Genomic DNA, 14385 nt, shown 5'->3' with positions numbered 1-14385 from the left:
CGAGGCCACCGGAGCTGGCCATGCCTGTCCCCTCTGTGCTCCTTGCAGATGGTGGTGAAGGCAGCGCGGGGTGTGGGAAGCAGGGTTGGGATACCATGGGAGGGGCAGGCCACTGGCTGTGGCCTCGGCCCACCCTTTCCCCCTTCCATCGTCGCCACCTGCAGGGCCCAATGCAGGATGGCATGGTGATGGTGGGAGGAGGAGTGGGCCCGAGGCCGGTTGGGGGAAGAGTGGGCATGCTAGTGGCAGCGGCAGTGGGGGGAGGGGAGGAGGCCCAGCCTAGGGCAGGGAGGAGGACCAAGCCTAAGTCCGGGGAGAAGCTGGCCCAGCGCAGCAGTGGGGGAGCAGCAGCAGGCCCAGCCCAATGAGGCCTGACATGGCAGTGGCTGGGGGAGGGGAGGAGCGAGCCTCCTCCCCTCCTTGGGCCCAGGCCCACTCTTCCCCTATCGCCCCTCCCCCCTGTTGGCTCCGAGCCTGCTCCTCCCATTTCCTCACCGCTCCTGGTTCAGCCCAGTCCCACTGCTCCCCTCACTGCGGCAGGTGAGCTTCTCCCCACCCTCAGGCCTGGGCCTCCCCTGTATTGGGCCTGGGACCACTCCTCCCCTGCCCCCCGCTTCGCCCCCACATGGCCCCCTGTCATTCCTGATGGGCAACTGGCTAGTTCCTTTATATTTGGCCTCATTAAAAAACACAGTATTTGCTTGTTCCTTGTTTATCATGCCTGACAGGAAGTCAAATACCAGAAATGCATGTAGCTCACTGGACCATTTGAATATGAGAAAAAAAATTCCTTCCCAACTGAAACAGAGTTCACTTACTTTTTAAAACATGAGATTTCATTGCTCTTATCTTAATTATAACTACATTACCAGTTAGAAAGTTACCCATCTCTCATTTCTTAAAGCCAAATTGACACCATTGTTACCCCTTTAGACCCAAGCTGTAAGCCAGGATTTCAGGTCTTGCAAAGTGTTTCCATTAGGGCTAAAAAAGGACAAAGGACCAAGGTATTACTTTGATGCAACTCTTTGTATTTATGAAGAATCTACACAGTATTTCTTTAGATGCAACTCAAACCTCGAGCGAGCCCTTTTCTGCAAACATTCTCTCTCTCTTTCACACACACACTTCTGAATGGTGTTCTGTGGCTTCCCTGTTGCTTTCGCTCTGTAGTCTTCAATGTTTCTTTGCTTGTTTTTCTTTCACATAAGGAGCTCTATTAAACAATAACCAGTGTCTCAAATGTACATCCAGCCCCAGTAAACTTTTTCTGCCTACACAGCCTGAATTCTACCTGGCTGTATATGTAGCCTGTCTTTTGAGTGATGGCTCATATTACTTCAGCTATTTTATCCTTTACAGGAGTTTAACTGTTTCTTACAATTACCCTCAAGAAGGGCAGTGATGATACCTATGGGCTTCTAAACTACCATAACCGCATTTCACCCTAAGAGTTTTTGCTATAGTGAGTTGTCAAAGGTGATTATTGGGAGCATGATTATTTCCTTGCTTGTTCAAAACCTGACCTCAATGTAATTTCAGTGACCCTACTCTCACAAATTACTACGAGTACTCATAGGTTTAGTTCATCCAAGATACATTTTGCCTTTTTTGAAACTGCTGCGAGTTTTAGCACAGGTACTCCCTAAACAGTTTTAAGCATCCTCCACAAATTGTGTAGGTCCCCAGTTATAATCAAAGCTACTTCATTGGCCATGCTGTAGGAACAAGGGTTAATATTCTATACCACAGATAATGCACAATATGTAATGTGTGTCATGCATCCACCAACCGAATTTAGTCCAAAGACTTAATATGTGCGGCTATTTGATAAACTTGTATATTCTTACCAAGGGACAGTTTATATAACAAGGCAATATTCGGTCATTCATGTGGATAACAATGAGCTGCAAGGTAATAGGAAATATTTCCAAACTAATGCTGACATGTCATAAATGTTCTTTGTTCTTAATCAAAGCCAGGGACTGATAGGTGCCATTTATCTACCCTTTCCTGGTATTTTACAGTAATTTCCATAAGAGCAGAGGTGATCAACCTTCTGGTCCTGCAGGTCAGTCCCTGGGCCAGATCCAACATGGGATTGTTGTGTAGGGTCAGTCAACAGGTACAACTGGTGTACTGATCTGGGCTTGTGCACTGGATTCAGTCTTGGAGTGACCCTGCATGTCATCCAGCACACAGGGCTCCCCACATGTCCAGAAATTTGATGGCAAGGGAAAGGTGGTGGCATTCATTGCTGCAGCTTCCAGAGCCAAGGCAATTAAAGCTTCCACTGCTCCCTTGCTGCCAAATTGCCAGGCCCATGGAGAGTCTTGTGGGCTGGATGGCATGGCCCCACAGGCTGGTTATTCAGCACCATTGCCTAAGAGTATAACAGCCTCCTGTGAAGTTGTAAAAAGGGACCAGGATTGTCTTCTGTGCACCGGGTTCAGTTCTTCAGGCATTTTTGCCTATCCCAGTATATCTCCCTTTGTAAATTAAAAGTTTGTCTCTCTAGATAAAGAACTTTAACTAAAATCACCAATGCGTAGCTCATATAAGTATACTTTAAGGGAGTACATTGGATTCAACCTTCTAGGGTGGACAAAAACCCCCAAACTTTGCTCCAGTAAGCCTAAGCTTTGCAGAGGCTTTGGCAGAAAGATGGTTAAAAACTCTAATAAATTTTCACTCAAGTCATAAGGATTTTCCCAGCCAAAGATTTACACAGGCTTCTCATATTGGCCACAAAAGCATTTTAAGAGTTTGGGAAATTCTAGAAGACTTCCCTCTCACTTACTAAGCCACTCAAACTTGATACTTCATAAATCCCATGATATGTAATATACTCCAGCGTATGAGAAGCCCTTCATTAAGTGCTCCATGCTCAAAGAGTAAAAATCCCAGTGCAAGGCATCTAAATAGGAACTAATGTGGGTATTTTCTTACCACTGTATACTACTGAGGAGGATGGTTTTAGGTAGCTTGTGATTAGTGAACAGTTCACTCCAATAGTCATTTGGAAGGAAACATTTTTAGATTTCTGGATTAAGAAGTTCCAACTCCTACAGAAAAGTTTGTAAAAATGTATCTAAATTGAAGGGCAGGGGAGGAGGAGATCTAGATTTGCTTCCCAGTTTATTTTGTGATTCTGGGTCTTTGAGCCTTAGTTTCCCCATCTATACCCCGGAGATAATTTAGATGGAATAGCATCAGGCTCACTTCATTAGATCTCATCTTGAGATCTGCTGATGAAGCTTATTCTACAAGTGTTATTATTATGCTGTAATTTGAAACAGGAACTATAGTTGTTCTCTGAAAGTTGGAGCGGATGAAAATCAAGCTAAGCTCTGTACTAGGAACACTTCTATGAGGCATTTAAAGAAAGAGGCATACAGGTACACATTTATATAACCACACCTCAAGCTTAGTATTTCTTTTAAAAGATATTTCATCTGTAGTTGCAGTAACTGTGGCTTAGTATGTCTGACATGGGAAATTAGTACTTCCGACTTGAATAAGTGCATAGACTTCCCTTTCTACTCCCTGAAAAAAAATCTCATCATTCTAATGAATTATTATTAGTTAGGGGATAGTTGATTCTTCTGAATTGGGGATCAGCTGTACTTGCTGAAGCACAATCCTTGCAAAGCTATTCCTTCTTTTTGCCCCACTCTTTGATTTAGAGGATAGATAGCAGGGCTGTGCAAAACAGGCCCTATTAAATTTGGATTCAGCCCAGATCAGGGACAGTGATTCGATCCATTGATTCAGATCACTGTCCCTGATTTGATTCGGCCTAATCTGAAGTTTCGGTGCTGATTTGGCAAACCAGTGATTAGGACACAGGCACAGCTTTAAAGTTTTTTCTATGTACCTTGAGGTACTAGCACAGTTCATGCTTGCTGCGGTGCTGGGATGCATGGAGCATCCCACAGGAATGTGAGGGGGCTCTCCAGCGTGCTTGGCAGTGAACCTGGAAGAGGACCAGAAATACTTCCGGTCCACTTCCGGATCTGCCAGGGAGCACGCTGGGGGGGTCCCCCATGTCCCCTGGCTCAGTGATTGGCCACCAGGGGACCCTGGGTGCCCTCCCAGATCCAGCAGGCACCAGTTGCCAAGCCAAGGGGGTGCGCTCTCCCCAGTGGACCAGGAAGTGGACTGGAAGTGCTTCTGGTCCACTTTCAGGTCTTCTGCCAAGCATGCTGGGGAGCACCCCGTGCTTCTGTGGGATGCTGCATCTGCTCCAGCACTACAGTGTTCAAAGCCTCTGCTACCTCTAGGTATGTAGAAAAGACATTTAAAGTTGTATCTATGTCCGAATCTGTTTGAATCTCTCTGAATTGATTTGGAGGGTTCTGAATTGACTCGAAGAGATTAAAGGGCCCTCTGATTAGATTCAGATTTGGAGATCTGGCCACCAAACTGGGCCAAATCTCCGCTGAATCAAATCAGGGACTGAAGCTTCGCACAGCCCTGGTAGAGAGATATGACTTCTTCATAATCCACAGAGAAGGCACAAATAAATTTAGTTATGTTATAGTCTACCCAGAACCTGGTTTAATTCTATGCATGAGATCAGTCAGTTTTCATTGGGTACCCGAAAGTATGGAAATTCCTTGAACTACTGCCAGGGGATTCCTATGTCCCTCTGGCTGTGGTTCTTCTTTCTTACCTGTGTAGTTCGGTAGGCAGAGGCAGACATAGTTGTTGATCCCATCCACACATGTAGAGTTATTTTCACAATCGTTATCTTCACAGTCATCTGGGTTTACTTCACATCTCTCCCCCTCATATCCCAGAGGACAAGAACAGCTTAGCAGAGAAGAAAAACAAACAAACAAAACCCCAAAAAGCAAAGATTAGTTTGGATTTCAGATTCTTTTCCCCCTTCCTTTTGTTGTAGTACTAAAATGAGGTGTAAGGTAACATAGATGAATGGCTGTAGCCAAAGGCGCCGTAGCTGTAAATGTCTGCTGTTCTGTAGAACTGACATTACTTAGTGCTTTTGGCCCTAGTTGTGAGTGCATGGTGACACCAGCAGCCTGCAGTCATCTGTTTATAACATGGGGAGATGAAATCCTCTCTTGTGCATCACGCTGTACCCCTTGCTGATATTGTTATAGCTCACATCTTAAATAGGTATTTCAACCCTTTGCAACATAGCTAAATAACCAATAATCCTTCCTGGCACCCCCAACAAAACCAACCAACCAAAAAAACAAAGGTATTAATGTGAAACCTGTATTTACAAGGACTTGAGCACAGCTGAGAAATATTTTGCTAAGTATTTTATCTTCTTCAAGCTCAGCTTTCATTTGATTAAGAAGTCTAGCTTTAATGGGGTGTGAAGCAAATTTTGGCCTATGTGGAAATTATGGAAAGCTACATTATTTATTCTGTGTGATAGGTCAGTTTGGGAAGACTTTTAACACCATATGATAAGATTAAAAGGGGACAGGACAAGTTTCATTTTGTTGAAGGGATGGCTCCAAGTCCAAAACTGAGATATGTTTATCTAGCGTACTGTGAATTGCACGCTTTTCTCAAATCAACAGCTTGAAGACCAAGAAAAAACAAAATAATTCCAGATGCTCTTGGTGAGAAGTAGGGGTGTGTGAAGCAGGCCCTATTCAATCTGGATTCAGATTCGGCCAGAATCAGGGACAATGATTTGATTCATTTATTTAGATCACTGTCCCTGATTCGATTTGGTCAAATCCAAAGATTAGATGCTGATTTGGAGAATCAGTGATCTGGACATAGACACAGCTTTAAAAGTTTTTTTTACATACCTTGAGGTAGCAGGTGTGGCTCATGATTGCTGTGATGCTAGGGTGCAGGCACTGTCCCATAGGAGTGTGGGGGGGACCACCATGTGCTTGGCGGTGAACCTGGAAGTGGACCTGAAGTACTTCCAATCCACTTCTGAGTCTGCCAGGAAGCATGCTGTGGGCCCCCCCTGCACCTTCCCAGCTTGCCAATCAGTTACAGGAGGACCCCCCTAGACCCAGGAGGTACCGGTCACTGGGCCAGAGGGAGGGTGCGGGGAGGCCTTCCAGTGCACTTCCTGGGGCACCCAGGAGTGGACCGAAAGTGCTTCTGGTCCACTTCCAGGTCAGCTGCTGAACACACTGGGGAGTCCCCCACACTTCTGTGGGTCACTCCTCATGACCCCCTGCTACCTAGAGGTACGCAGAAAAAACATTTAAAGCTGTCTCTATGTCTGAACCTCTGAATGTTTCCGAATCTCTCTGCATTGAGTCAGAGGGTTTCGAATTGATTTGGAGAAATTAAAGGGTCCTCTGATTCAATTTGGATTCAGAGATTCAGCCACCAAATTGCGTCGAATCTCTGCCAAATAGAATCATGGCCTGAAGCTTTGCACAGCCCTAGCAAGAAGCAGAATGTGGCTTTTATGGGAACAATGTAGAGTCAGCTGAATAAGGTGTTAGCCAGACTTTGGTAAGCCTTGTAAATTGACCAAGTCAGAAAGTCACCTAACAATTAGCTTAGCTGCCTATGGGCTGCTCTTTAAGCCAGTGATTCTCAACCAGGGTACTATAGCACTCTGGGGTGCCTGGAGGTCCTTTCAAGGGTGCTGTAAGGTGCCGCACAATGTTAGCACTGTTAGGTGTACAAACATGATTCATAAGGTAAGCCCAGAGATTTCAAACAGGAATCTTTTAGTTAGGGACAGAAATTACACATAAACTAGTATAAGCCATCTGAAACCAGTTCAAATCTGTAACACAACAGAAGTTTAGTGCACATAAACCACTTTCAAAATGCCTGAAACCAGTTTAAGGTAAACCTGGATAGATGTAGTAATCAGACTTAACTGATTTAGGTTAAATCAGTTTATTAAACTTCTATCCCAGATTCAAGCTAACTAACAGTCCCCTAGCATCCCAGGATGCTTTGTACCTCCCCTATAAACCCCCCCTCACAGGCCAGGTGGGGTAGCTTTGGCCCAAGTTGTTTACTCCCACCAAGCAAGAAGGCATACTCTACCCCACAAAGCTTCTAACTTGGGTCACTGCAGGCATGTGGCTGCATTTCTGAAATCAAAAGTGAGTGTCTGTTCACCTGCTTATTGGTTCAATCTACACAGCTTAGACTAACCTGCAAAGATTGAATTGATTCAGCCTTGTGATTTTTTACATTCTGACCTCCTGTGCTTTTTCTGAGTTGTTTGCAACAGAAAAGTTGCTCTTATTTTTCTGTAGTCAAAAATGAGTGAAAACTAACAATGAGGACTTTCTGAGGGGTATTTTGAGTTTAACCTTGGTGCCTGAACTCTAAAAAGATTGAGAACCACTGCTTTAGGCAAAGACACTTGGGTGGGGGAGGGTGGGGGGAAGGTTGTAAAGTGTCAGATCTAAACATGAAAAGTGCTTTGGAAAGGTTGGGGGGGTGTTATTATCATTTAAAAGGGAAAGAAGCAGTGCAACTATACCAATCGCTGACCACTGTTGGACGAGTCAAGACTATTTCCTAAGGTAGGCAAAACTAGTGTATGTGGTTTAATATCTTGGATGTCCAGGCTGGAGATGAAGCCATCAGCATGGCTATGTGGTTACGATTGTGATTTGTAGATACTGTTGGGGTTCTGTATCAAGGAAACAGAAGGGTTTGGTAGCTGGAAGAGCCACAGATGCAGGGACGATAACATTAGATACAAGGGTAGGAAGCTGGCTCTGTCTTCTCCTTTTGTGATCCAAGGAGTGAGGACCTGGTACAAAAGCCCCAAAATATGAGACCACAGATGGCTGCACATGCACAATCTACACCTGCCTGAACATGATCCCAAGGAGTGACACTGGGTTCTCCTATAAAATGGGCTACCTAAATATTCACTTTAATTAGAAATCCAAGGAATTAAAAATGGCACAGGAAACAGGGCGATGGGGCAGGTGTCTCAACCAGTCACAACAAGAAGTGTCCAAATGAGGAACAGCACAGAAACCTAAGTTACACTGGCAACTACATTCTCTCAGTCCTACACTGGTCATTCATAGGGTAGGAGAGCTAGATGGAAGAGGAAACTCTTCACAGTGAACGACTGAAAACAAACTGCTCAGATCAATCCAATTTAAAACACAATAAATCAATATGAAATATTTTCTTTTCCTGTCTCTACCTCATTAGTATCAATAAAAAATGTCCTCTTTCTGACCCTGCAATGATCCAGGTGATTGCAGAAGGCATATAAGAAAGAAGAGCTAGCACAGCATCTTTTGTGGCAAGAGGAGGGGGAGGAGGGTAAAGAAGTCTAATTAAATAAAGTGGTGCATTCATCATGTCACCCCTTTCCATTACAAAACCCCGTTTTCAAGGGTTTATAACTCAGCCATAAAAATGAGCTCCAGGCTGCAACTTGGCATCCAAGGTCTCAGTTTGGGAGCATGGATCTTTCTTTCAGTTTAAAAGACAACAACAAGAGAACATGCTGCCAGTTATTTAGCCAGCCATTGTCCACGATCCCAGGATTTACAGTAGTGACATTACGGAATATGGAACTGCTAACAAATAATATTTTAGGATTAGGGTGCATTTAATTTTTGTAAGAAAGGGAAGTGTCGACATTATCAATGACATTTGGCTACCTTTCCACCCTATTATTTGGTAAGTTCTTGCATTATTATTTCTATGTCATTCTTCTTTTCAATTTGCATTCAAATACACAAGTCTGCAAGTAGAAATTAAATGCTAAAGCTTGGCCTTAGGTTGAACACAATGGTGAAAGAGGGCTAGTGTGGGAGGATTTGTACATATTTTCCCAGAAAAACCCTAGAAGAAAAAATGAGATTTACAGCATGACCTGAAGGTCACCAAATGTGAGTTTCATCTGACTGCTCAGGACACTGAGTTCCCAAGAGTGAGAACTCCCTGGCAAAAATCCCCTACTGATTAATTTACAGGGTTATTTGTTAGAGCACCTCCCCTGGATCTCAGATATCATATTTTCTTAGAGACATCCTGGGAAAGCCTGAAAAAAGACTGGGGCATGCACTCTTAGCCACCTATGCTACCTAATTGTTGGGCTTGGCCACTCACAAAACAGGAACAAGGGGGTGGAGCTTATTTCTTGGAGGTGTTCCAAAGCTTAGCATCAAGGTAAAATAGAGAAGACCTAATGCACTGAATCTTAAACGACCTATATGTCAGAATTCTGCCTACTCTTCCAGATTTTGCAGCAGTCTCATTCGTAAAGACTGTTGATCCTAGCCAGAATTTCCCCTCACTGTTCTGCAGTATGCTGAGCACTATTTAGCTGCTATTTCCTATCCCAGAAGTGGCTGCCTTTCAGAGGGGTATGAAGAGGGCTTTGGAGTAAACAAAAATTCTTAGAGAGTTGTTAGTATATAACGGATCTGCCTCTTCTGTTTATTCAGAGTCGGATATGATTTAGTGACTAAAAAGTAAATCACTGCTGCTTTTTATGTTTTCTTACTTTTTTTTTATTGCTTGTGCACCACCAAAATAACTCAGAAATAACTTACTCAGTTCCATGTCTAGACCAATCAGATTCAGCTATGTAAAGAAGGGCATAATCTGAGGACAACAGCGTTGCAAAACAGGCACTGAGGTTGGAACATGGACCTTTTATTAGAAGCACTGAGGCATAAGAGAAAAAAAACCTGGATTTTCAGATCCCAGTTTGAGTTTTCTGAATTGGCTATTAGAAATGTGCATCTTTTCATTTGTTAACAGTTAGCAGTTTTATGAGTATTCTTTAGATGATTAAGGAACTTAATGATGACATTTCTGGAATAATTTTTTCAGGGCTGAACTGTAGCGAATGAAAACCCAAAGTTATTGGTTGTATTTTTTCTCTGCTAAGATCAAATTCTTTAGTATCTGGATAACAAAATAAATACAGACATAACAGATTATACTTCAGAATCAACTGTTGTGATTTTTTGGGAAATTTTTAAATATCAGCTTTTCGAGAAACCTATAACAAACCCTTTGGCAGATAACTCTGTGCACCTGCAAAACAACGGAATGACTTGCTAGTCCCCAGGTGCTTCATCTATCCTTGGACTAGGAGGTATGCATGCAATAGACTTTTCAGCTTCCAGTTTTTACATTTTTAAGTGAGCTTAAAGTTTGTGGATGGCACTGGAGTAACAGCTTTGGACAATGAAATTCTCTTTATATCTAATCAGATAAAATGATATGGGGAATATATATGTTTCTCTACACTGAATACTGCCAATGATCTGCTGTTTGCCTTGGGTTAGCTCTGTGAGGCAGTTGATAGCTCTGTCACTGTGACCCATGCATTCCTTTGTCATACTCTCAGCAAAGGCTCTGAGGGGTGCTAAATGACAGGGACACATGCTTGACATTATCATCTCATTTTACGAATCTCACTAAGAAGCTTTGACTGGGTGACCTTTGTCACAGCTGACCTGGATGGGATTTGAATCAGCAATTTAGAGAAAAGAAGGGCTTCATGTTGTATTACCACCCTTCTGAGCCATGCAGTGCCATTTATCTGTTTTTTGCAAGGAAAAAAAACCTGCCATTTTAAAAACCATGACAATGATTCAGAGTAAAATATGTTACAAAATAAAAAGTTGACAAGAGAACAGATTTGAGAACTCCAGCTGAACTCTTGTATGCACCCACTCCATTGCGACTAGCTATTACAGCAAATATGAAAACTGAAATCACCTGCTGTGTAGACCCCCTTGTGATACCTAGGCACAGCAGGAGAGACAGGGGTGAGAGAGGATAGAATCTCAGCCTTAACTGTGAATTTCCTGCCTTTGGCTGGTTTATGTCATCACCTTACCATTATTTAAAAGGTAATTTTGCTTGTCTGAGACTACAGAAACTTGAGAGTTAAACTGCTTGGCATTTTATGGGGAGGAAAGCTTTGGCTTAAGTTTCCTTTTACAAGAGTAAAGATTTGACAAGTTTGGCAGCTGAGTTTGTGTATTAATATATTTCTCCAGGGAAGAAAATATATAGAAGATATAATTTCTTTTACAGGCCACACAACAGAAAATTCCAAGGAGGCCTCTCATTGAAACATTTTTGACATTCACTTCCTCACAGCATATAATCTAAGGGGATATTTTCTCATTTTGATGCACATAGATTTATATACATGTAACTCCAACTGGTGCCATCCTTTGGAGAAGAGACTTCCCTTCAAAAAGGAGCTTGAAACTTTTCCTTATCTTTTCTTTTCTGGCTATTGCCCCATGAAAGTCTCTGTTAGTGCAGACAAACATTAATGGTTTAAGTTTTATAGTTCTGCTCCTCCAGAAAAAAGTGGAGTCCATGGTACTTAAACTGATTAGATATATAAAAGGAAATGAACATAAAGAAGATAGATAGAACTCAATAGGTTAATAACAAAACCCCAGTGTGGACATTTGCCTGCAGGCCAGTCTGACTTTTCAGGTGATGTCTATACCAGGAAGCACAGCCACTATAGCACTGCTTCTGTGGCTTTAACGGTGAAAGGTCTACTCTGCAAAAGATTTTGAGATGTTAAGCCTTTATTCTGAAACAGAGCAGGAACCCAAATTTTAAAAAATTCCACCAATGAAACCTCTATTTCTATATCATTTTAAATATTTGGTCTATATTTGCCTTTTTTTTTATTTTGCACGTATAGTTATATATAACAGGACACCACATAAAAGGCTGCTATACATGTTGCTTCAAAATGAAATGCTAAAATCATTTTTCCCCTGAATATAATCAAAAAGGGCATTCAGATGCCACCGGAGCCTGTCCCTGCTCTTTCTACATCTTCTCAAAATTTGAGAGCCCCAGTTCTGTAAAAGTTTGTGAATGCAGTTTTGCAAAATGTTCTGACAGAATATGACTGTATCAATGTTCTTTCCACCAGCTCTAACTGAGGGAGCAAGTCATTTAAAACTGCAGTGGATATGACATTTAGGATGTACTAAATTATAAGATCCCACATTGACTGAAGTTGTTCTGGGCAATCAAAATGGTTTTATACAGTCTCTAAAACTTACAATTCTTTGTCTCACCTAGCCAACAGTGATATGCAGCTACCTATGGGATGAGATGAGAGTGATTCCTACAATCAGAACACCTCACAAATGTTTTGGGAGAGGAAGTACAGATTTAACATATGCAGTAGAAGCTACAAACCAGGGCCCTTTTGAGTAAAAGATACCACAAATACCTGAATAGGCCCTTGTCTATGTTACAAATTCTGTTCTAAGACACAGAGCTAGCTTAATTCTGGAGTGTGACAGTGTGAAACCCCAGAGCTCATGTAGCTGTGATGACAAAACTCTAAAGTGGCCATTCTCTCATTCAGGGGATGTCTACACCAGGAAGTCCAACCACAATAGCACTGCTACTATAGTTAAGGCAGCATCAACACTGCAGCGTAGGCTAACAGTTTGGTCAAGGTTTTAGCAACTGATTTCTAAAATGTCATCCCAGAAACTTGATGCAAAAAGTAGATAGAACATTCCTGTTGTTTCAGTTGAAAATAACCTCAGTGAACAGTACAAAGTAACTTAAATACACAGGGAATTGGAGAAAACTATTTCAGAAGGAAGAGATCTATTTGCTAAATCACATCACTTCACTCAGCCTCATGGTTCTCCTTTGGAAGTGTCCAATCTGAGTAACAACTGGGCTGACCCTGCTTTCGTGAGGAGGGCAAAATGCAAGATGTTAAGTCATGAAGGCTGTTCTTTTACAGGCACTAAGCCCAAGATCTGACATAATCGGCCACATTTTTCGATTGTTTCCTTAAAGCCTACTGGACTATGAGATTGTTCAGCATAAAAACATTTTGCATCTGGTTGTCAAGCAACAGATGCTCATTTTACAAATAAAAAAAGGGAGTGTGTATGTGTGTTTGAAATGCCCCAAGGAAAATTAGCCTATGGATAACACAAAGCAGATTGGAGGATTACACAAAACGGCTTTTAGTATGCATCCTATTAAGACAAAATAAGGATGCCTGTTTCAGAGGAAACTATGTGTCACCAATGAGACCAAATTAATTTAATGTCTAGTGAAAAAATATCATTTGTCCTGTACAGCAGTTTCTGTAATAAGAAAAAAAGCCCATTAGGCTTCATTAATGTAAAATAGACAAGTGCAAGGTAAATTCAACTCATTATCTTGTTTGACATGCAATTCACTTTCTATTACCTGAATTCATCTTTATTTGTCTCAGTGAGATGGCAAGTCCCTCCATTCTGGCATGGATTCTGAATGCAGGCATTAATGGGCATACTGCAGTCTCGACCCTATTGGGGAAAGTTAAATAGAAATTCAGTTAGTAATACATACCATCTGGACTAGTCTATCTTGTTTTTCAGGTCTTATTGTTATTTCTCCATTTGCACCTTATCTCCATTCAGTTTCCTGTAGCAGGGACAATTGCCAGAGGCAGACACTTTCTCTGTGTAACTGCACAGAAAAGCAGTAGTGACAGTGGGTTGTAGTGCTTGCCCTCCCCACCTGCCGCTGACCCGGATTTGGTCACTCTGGCCCACAACCTAAAAAGGTTACTGACTGACAAAGCCAATTCTGCCAATTAAAGGCCATATTCAAAGGTAAGTAAAGTACTTCAATTATATCTGTTTTTTTTTAAATGAATTTTCCCTGTTTAACATCATGGTTCATGCTATGAGTTACAATAATAATGAAGTTTGTGTAATAGTCTTTAAAAGAACAGAATGGTTCCATGATCCAAAAGTAGCTGTGTACAATATAGGAGAATGGGACTCCTACTTTAACATATTTAGGAGCAGGTGTCACAGCTTTGTCTTTGAATGGAGTTAGGTTAATATCTTGCTGTTCTGGATGAATCCAGAACAAAATGCAAATTCTACCTTGTGCAAGTTCCCTAGCTTCCTCTTTGTGTTTTAAGTCTTTGAAAGTTCAAGCTACCCTTACACTGCAATTTTGTAAAATGGACCTGCTCCTGATGGATACTGAGTTCAATACATATAGATTCAACTGCAGGATGAATATGAGGCTCCTCAGGGTAGGGACCAGTGTTCTACAGTGGCTGAAGTTTCTATCATAGATGCTGTGCAATCTCTGTGCAAACAGTATGAGCCCAAATTGTTTCAGGCTTGTCAACCTCAGATGGCTGCAGAACCTGTTTTAGTTAGCTGACACATTTTCAAAGACCACCTGTAGATGTGAAAGCTGCAGAGAAACAGAAAGCTAGCTGACAACTCTCTGTCCATGCTGCTAATCACATGCATTACATCCAGGTGCTTTATACTCTCACATTCCCAGTCACTGGAGGTATGGAGGAACGGTCACAAACTCCTGCAAGACCGTTTCAGGCTGGACATAAGGAAGAATTTCTTTACTGTCCGAGCCCCCAAGGTCTGGAACAGTCTGCCA

The 14385-nt window shown here is 42.2% G+C and overlaps 1 protein-coding gene across 5 annotated transcripts in view; it reads right to left on the bottom strand.

Moving 5' to 3' along the window:
• The window catches only part of SLIT3 (slit guidance ligand 3), a 938430-nt gene that overhangs the window by 78432 nt on the left and 845613 nt on the right, over window positions 1–14385 (bottom strand). For all 5 annotated transcript variants that reach the window (XM_019534858.1, XM_019534861.1, XM_019534859.1 and 2 more), the window contains 2 exons: window positions 13174–13271; window positions 4676–4815 (listed from right to left, as the gene is read on the bottom strand). In XM_019534858.1, coding sequence (XP_019390403.1) covers window positions 4676–4815; window positions 13174–13271 — 238 coding nt within the window. The remainder of the gene's footprint in view (window positions 1–4675; window positions 4816–13173; window positions 13272–14385) is intronic.

The sequence above is a fragment of the Crocodylus porosus genome, unplaced genomic scaffold (assembly GCF_001723895.1).
Source record: "Crocodylus porosus isolate Cpor-Errol unplaced genomic scaffold, CroPor_comp1, whole genome shotgun sequence".
NCBI classification, from domain to species: Eukaryota; Metazoa; Chordata; order Crocodylia; family Crocodylidae; genus Crocodylus; species Crocodylus porosus.
Note: the sequence above shows the minus strand (reverse complement) of the source record. Positions and strands in the feature narration are given on the sequence as shown.